Here is a 7,268-nt window from a genome sequence, read left to right as displayed (position 1 = left end):
GCACAATCTTGGCTCACAGCAACCACCACCTCCTGGGTTCAAGTGAGTCTCCTGCCTCGGCCTCCCCAGTAGCTGGGACTACAGGCACACGCCACCATGCCCTGCTAATTTTTTTGTATTTTTAGTAGAGATGGGGTTTCACTGTGTTGGCCAGGCTGGTCTTGAACTACTGTTTTAAAATTCTATATAGGCAATGTATGCTAATGTGGATGACTCCTAGCTACCCTGTCATTGGTATGCCACAGATGAACAGTAAACTGATAATGTTCGTTTAAATTCCAATACAGTGTGTTGAGAGCTTAACTGCTGCTGATTATTAGATGATATTTAGGTCAGAAGAACTCTGATGATTGAATGGAAGTGGGCTTTGAGCAGGTACCCAGACTTTATTATACAATTAATTTCCCTAGAGGTGTTAAATTTCAGTTTTTGGTCTACAAGCTATAAGAATATTTAAATGTGAGAGAATACATACTTGTTTTTTACAAGCTTATCGTCTTATGTATCCTAATACTATGCCAAATGTTTTCTTGGGATTGAATAAATGTAATTTTTTTTAACTTGGCCTCTGTTGATTCATTGGATGTTGTTACTTTGAATATAAAAGCAGAACTTGGCAAGTCATATGACTCAATTTGGCAGATCACTCACTCTTAGCAAATGAACTGTGCCCAACATAAATCCACTCTAAAGTTTACAGAGGTTCTGTTCTGTACCAGTGGAAATGAGAGTTAGCTAAGAGTACAAGAAGCATGCTGATTGGATGGTGCAGGGTAAGCAGGATACATAAAAGGCAGCTGTAGAACATCTGGGAAGGTCAATGATAGCATCTGCCTAGAGTCAAACCTCCGTGCTTCTCAGACAGTGCCTTTTCACCATGAGTGGGTGCCCATTTTTAGGAAACAACTTTGGGTGAGTATTTGCCTTTATTCTAAGTGGGTTTAGGCTTTTAGAAGTATCAAGTGTGAGCCTTTTGATTCCTGAATTTAAGGAGCATTGAAAACTGTCACCTTTATTCCTTTGTCTCACAATCTACTCTAAAGAAAATTTGCAATTACAATTTTAATCACCCATATCATTAGTTAACTGTGTTTTCTAACACACTATTTTTCTCTCTTGATTTATTAAATTTGCAGATATGCTTTTAAAAAACTCCCTGTAGAAGGCAGTGAAGAAGACAAATCACAAACTGGTGTGAATAGAGCCAGCAAAGGAGGTCTTATCTATGGAAACTACCTGCATGTAAGTGGCAGGGTCCTTACAGGGTTTGGTGTCCATTGCTAGGGACTCAATTCTGCAAAGTGACTTTTTTTGATTTTGTTTCTTGGAATTTTTTTTTTCTCAGTCACCATTTGTTTTCTGGACCTAAGGATATTTTTACATTTTCAACTTTTGTTAGAATAATTCAAGAGACTTATAGCAGAAAATTCATCTCTCCAGTGGAAGTAAAAGCAGAGAGTCCAGAATCTAGGCAGAGGTGTATACATGATAAGATACACTGTGGATAATTCACAGGCATTGTGCAACTTGTATAAATAAGACATGGTTAATAAATGTCAGCCTAGATAACCGCAAATGCATCTTAAAAAAATTATCCCTTAAATCTCTTATCATAAAGTAGGAATATTAAAGGCACACGGAGAATTTTCTTGAAATCATTAACACCTAAAGACGGATGTTAACGAATGAGGTATTGGGAGATTATTCTGGGCCAAGTTTCAGCCTGTTTGTCTTCTATTTTTTTTCCTTTTCTTTTTTTTTTTAAGAGGCAAAACGATTAGAGTCCTTGATGTCTTCATCGGTGAGTTTCTAAGGATGAACTGGTAAAGGACATTAAAATATTCTTAGAATAGGCTCTTTAGGGGAATAAAAGAATGCCAAATGCATAGTCAGCTCAGCAAGTTTTCAAGCTTTCATCATATTCATTTCATGAAAAGGGATATGACGTCTCAAAGAGCTTAATAGGATTTATTGTGATAAAATCTTACCAAATAGAAATTTTCTGAGAAGAATAAAAATCACAAATTCAATTCACTCTTTATAAGGAGATTCATCCATTGTGTTAAAAGCAAATAGATGTTTCTGAGAAATTTTTGGGTTTCGAGGACCCCTTTTCATTATCATATTCCTACTATCTACAAGTGATAAAAACAACTTCCGCAATTCAGACGGCTTTTTATTTTTCATTTCAAGTTGGAAAAAGTTTTGAAATGCACAAGAACTGGCCAAAGTGGAAATAAAAGGAAATAAAATCCATTGATGAACATCTTTTTATCATAACTCATCAAGGTAAAGTTGCAACAAAGGTTTGGACAATAACTATTCAGCAACAGGCATGTTCTCATTGATAACAAGCAAAGTACAATTTTTAAACTACAAAATGATGAAAGATCATGGAATCACTCTGTTAGAAATGTTTGAGAATATTGCTGCCAGATAAAATTCTCATAGGACTTTATAAGGATTTAAATAGTCTTCTTTATGTTACTCCACTGCTAATAGGCAAAGTAGGACTTCAGCTTTGTTCTGAACTCCAAGGAGACTTTCTGCCTCTTGGAATTTCACAAAGAATTCGCAAGTGAAGGTGTTACTGCTTCTCACTTCGGAACACTAAGAAACTATTTTCAAGGTCATTGAAATTTATGCTGGATTGACATAATCTTATACAAATCTGGTAATAAACAAAATGTAAATTTTGTCCAAAATGTATGTTTATCTTTTCCAGTTTTCTATAATAACTTCTGGGTAGTGGGTTTTTTTTTTAGCTTATGTTTTCATGACTTCAGAAGTTTAGAAGGTTCCTGAGCTCTGAAATTATGTGCAAATTTTCATGAATATTATCTTAAAGAGGTCTGTGACCCCAAAATATTAGTAACATTTACTCTAAGCTTTGCAGTGCCACTACACTGACCTCTGAATGACTGGAACCCAATCACTGTTGCCTGCCAGTGCCCCACATCTAGACATGTTTCCTTGCCTCACCGGTTCTTTGTGTCCTTTCTGCAAATGGGTGCTTTCCAAAGTGATTGACCAAATTAACAAAGTCTTTCTAGTAAATAAGTTAAAAGTTAAAAAATTGGCTTAATGTGTCAGTTCTCCTGTTTTTATGTTTATACTTTTATTGGTGGCTTGTACCAAGGCAATATCAATAGACGAATAATCATATAGGAGCATAAATTAGGAATTAAAAATTGTTTAGAACCTCAATTCTATTGTTATAAATTGTGTGACTCTGGTCAGTTGCTTAGATCTCAGGACCTCCATTTTACCATCTGTAAAATGGAGAGAATTGCTGATGCTCTAACTTACAGAGTTCCTATGAAGATGAATGAGATAATGTGCATTAAGCACTTAGCCCGAGGTATAGCACATAATAAACATGCAACAAATGGTAGCTATCATTATTTTATAAAAACACTTTTCTTCTATTCTTTAGTTATAATGTTTAGGCAGTGGTTACCTAGGGTTAAAAAAGATACACATAAACTGATCAATAAATATTTGATTGTTCTTTGCTCAAATATAAAATTTAGTTCCTCCAAAGTATCCTTAAACATAACTTAGACTTATAATCGAATTCTCTTGATTAGTATGGAAACATTGCCTTTATCCATACGATAGAACCAAATAGGAGGCACTGCAGATCTCTAAGATTGTTGACTTCCTATGCTTATCTAATTATTACATTGTCTATTTAATTTAGTCATAAAACAATCACCAAATATTTACTTTGTGTCTGACACTGTGCTAGGTACTGAAGAAAAATGGATGAATATGAGTGAGTCCTTAGTTTCCAGTGGCATAGAATATTATGGGAAGGATAAGCCAATGGGGAGAACCATTTATATTTGCTATGAATCATCTAGTAACACAAAGGAGTCAAAATGTCTATCCATGTCTATCTATCACACTGCTATAAGTCTTAGGGTTTTGAATCATAGGTTTCCAATTGTAGGTGGGTAACTGATTATTTTACAAATGAGTCAACTGAAGTTAAAGAAAATGGTTTTGCCCCAATTGACACAACCAGTAACTTCAGATAGATTGATTCCAACTATGCTTCTTCCAGAATGTCATTACTATATCACTTTTACTTTTTTTTTTCTTTTTTTGAGATGGAGTCTCGCTCTGTTGCCCAGGCTGGAGTGCAGTGGCCGGATCTCAGCTCACTGCAAGCTCTGCCTCCCGGGTTCACGCCATTCTCCTGCCTCAACCTCCGGAGTAGCTGGGACTACAGGGGCCCGCCACCACTCCCCGCTAATTTTTTCTATTTTTAGTGGAGACGCGGTTTCACCATGTTAGCCAGGATAGTCTCCATCTCCTGACCTCGTGATCCGCTCGCCTCGGACTCCCAAAGTGCTGGGATTACAGGCTTGAGTCACCGCACCTGGCCTACTATATCACTTTTCTTTAACGCCAGTGTTAATTGTTTGACAACCCCAAACTTAATCCTTCAACAGAAAAGCTTTGGCAGAATTCAGGTTTAAACAAACAAACCTTGGACTCACGGAAATTCTGAAAGATGATCTACCGGATAATGTGGACTCAACTGCAACAAGGTTGCCCCTGGGAATTAGCTGTCACAGTAATAGGAAGCTTTGTCATTTTCCTTTCACCGCAAACGTCCGACTGCTTTCCCATATGTGCTAAGTCTATGAGTTGCTAGGATTTTCACAAATAAAACAAACAGACAAAATGCTGCATTTTAAGTAACTTAGCTTTGTATTTTCAAGTTCTTAAAATCCTACAGTCTTTTATTTAGGTTAGGAAATATTAATTTCTCAGTTTGTGGTTGAAGTTGATTATTACTTCTGCTTCCTCATATACTTCCAGCTTCCACAGAGGAAGCTAGAATTAGGTTAGGTGCTATATCCTCAAAGACCTAAAAACACATTTATTGAGAGGAATTAGTGTAATAATAGTAATAATAATGAACATGAAGCATTAGGTAACATGCCTAGCATATTAAAACATTTAATAAAAGGAGGTTATTACAACTTTAACATTTATTTCTGGCGTACAATGGGACTATATTTACATTTATTGATTTTAAGGCAATGTTTTAATTTCTCTTTCAATATGTTAAACATATCTTTCATGTAATAATGGCCAAAAAGACTTCCATAACTTTCCAATTGACAATGATTTCCTTATTACAGCTTACGAACTCTGGTTTAAGCAAATCCTCTGGGAATTGGATTCTGTTCGAGAGATCTTTCAGAATGGCCATGTAAGTTCTTATGTCACAATATTGGTTTCATATATATTTTTGGAAGATATGGAAAGTATTATTAATGAGAGAAAAACATTAACACCAAATGGTCTTAATGTTTAATGATAAAACAAACAGACGTTTTCTGAATGAATGAGGAGTTCAGTCATATTTTCCCATTGCCACTGCGAAATTACATGTGACTTTAAGGTTCCTTTCAAATTTCAGTTTCAAGTCCCTCGTTTAGAACTCATTTCCACACACAAAGATGTTATAAATGGTGGATTACCAAACTAATGGGGATCCTTTAATTAACAGGTATTAGAGTTGTATTTCTACTAAATATTAGCTGCAGGAAGATGGGAGCAATAATAAAAAAGTGATAAAGGAAGAGAAGGAAGCAGTAGAGAAAGAGTGGTGGGAGGAAGAAAAAGAGGAAGAAAAGGGGGAAAAAGGAATGGTGGAATGTGGAAGAAAAGGACAGGAGGACAAAGAGTGAGAGGAGAGGAGGGAAAGCTTCCAGTGATGGCAGGAGTTTGAGCTGCACTTCTCCATCTCCCACCCTGCTTCCTCTTGCCATGGCTCTGAGGATCCTTCCTTGGGTCCTCTACCTCTGAGCCCCTGCTCCAGGAAGGGCTAGGAGAAAGAGCACATACATACAGATGGGACTCTTCCTGCCTGTGTGAATCCACTTCCCATTTATGTCAGTGGCAACTTTGGCCCTCAGTAAAGAGTAGATTGATCTACATGTTGTTTAATCCTCACCCAGAGGTTCCTGTGTTATCTTGACCTCTCTCCTTTGAAACAAAACTAAAAGAGAAACTTGTTTTGAAATCAATGGGGGGTTGTATTCTAGAATTTACTTCTACCTTGCTTCTATATAATTTTCTATTGTCAAAGAAAGAAAAAACTTCTTATTTTGCAGAAATTCCTTGCACACAATTCAGAACTGTTATTAGTTCAACATATACTCTTGGCAAATTTTAGTTTCAAAGTTTCCCTTTAAAACAAAATTAGAGATAAAACTAATGGGAATGCAGTGCCATTGTCTATTTTGTATTTTCTAGAGGTCAGCATTGCTAACTCAGTGTTTCATTTCTTAACCATCAGGTCAGAGATGAAAGGAACATGCTTAAGGTTGTTTCTCGGACGCACCGGGTGTCAGTGATCCTGAAACTGCTGGTGCAGCAGTTTTCCATTCTCGAGACGATGACAGCATTAGACTTCAATGACTTCAGGTGCACACCTTTGACGTTTTAAAAAATGTGATGGAGTTTACTTTCTCATTTTGGTGGGTAAAAGGAGCATGTGTGTGTTGTGTGCCATGAGGAGCCTGTCTTACTAACACTTTGTCACTATATGGACTTAGGGGTCTTCAATCACAAAGCATCTGAGAAGTTATTAAAATATTTTATTATTAATTTTACATGTAAGCATAATATGATCAATTAATTTAAATTCATCACTGTGTGTCCTGTTTTCTCCAAAAGAATTTTAGACAACTTAGCACATTGACTAAAATAGTTAATAAAATACATGTAATTAAATTTAAAAAATATAAAAACTCAAAACAGGAGCGATATATACAGAAGCATGTCAATCAAAGTAGAAGTTATGGATTAAACCATAAATTTTACCTGTACATTTCAAGGCAATACCATATAGATAACTTTTTTCTTACCAAAATATAAGAAGAAAAAAGTTTAAAAATCTTTCATTGGGTGCAGGATGTAACAAGCAATGTACTGAACATGTCTGACAAAGGAAAAGTAGAATTTGTGGTGAATTTAAAACGTTAAAGTCTTAGCAGCAGCGAAATGAAAGACATTCACAAGGATGTAAAATGGGGAGTGGGAGTAATAACATTTTTGATATCCAATAATGTTTAAGTAGCTCATTTTTCTGAATTCAGTGAGTCAAATCACAGGTCTAACTCTAGACAGTTGTGTGTATCTGCTCTTGATATCCAAGAGAGCAAAACTGACAACCTCTTACAATAGAAGAAACCATTATGGTGATTGATAATGTGAACCCTTCCTTTCATCTCTCTCTCTCT

General features: G+C 36.0%; 1 protein-coding gene across 1 annotated transcript in view; it reads left to right on the top strand.

Moving 5' to 3' along the window:
- Nucleotides 1-821: 821 nt before the first annotated feature.
- TDO2 (tryptophan 2,3-dioxygenase) overlaps nucleotides 822-7,268 on the top strand; it is a 21,780-nt gene continuing 15,333 nt past the window's right edge. The window contains 7 exon segments of the mRNA XM_017871049.1: nucleotides 822-912; nucleotides 1,137-1,242; nucleotides 2,194-2,208; nucleotides 2,210-2,257; nucleotides 2,259-2,289; nucleotides 5,160-5,230; nucleotides 6,323-6,450. Coding sequence (XP_017726538.1) covers nucleotides 878-912; nucleotides 1,137-1,242; nucleotides 2,194-2,208; nucleotides 2,210-2,257; nucleotides 2,259-2,289; nucleotides 5,160-5,230; nucleotides 6,323-6,450 — 434 coding nt within the window. The 5' untranslated portion in view covers nucleotides 822-877.

The sequence above is a fragment of the Rhinopithecus bieti genome, unplaced genomic scaffold (assembly GCF_001698545.2).
Source record: "Rhinopithecus bieti isolate Rb0 unplaced genomic scaffold, ASM169854v2 scaffold_3878, whole genome shotgun sequence".
In the NCBI taxonomy this organism is placed as follows: Eukaryota; Metazoa; Chordata; class Mammalia; order Primates; family Cercopithecidae; genus Rhinopithecus; species Rhinopithecus bieti.
The sequence above is the reverse complement of the archived record's forward strand: the minus strand, read 5'-3'. Positions and strand labels throughout refer to the sequence as shown.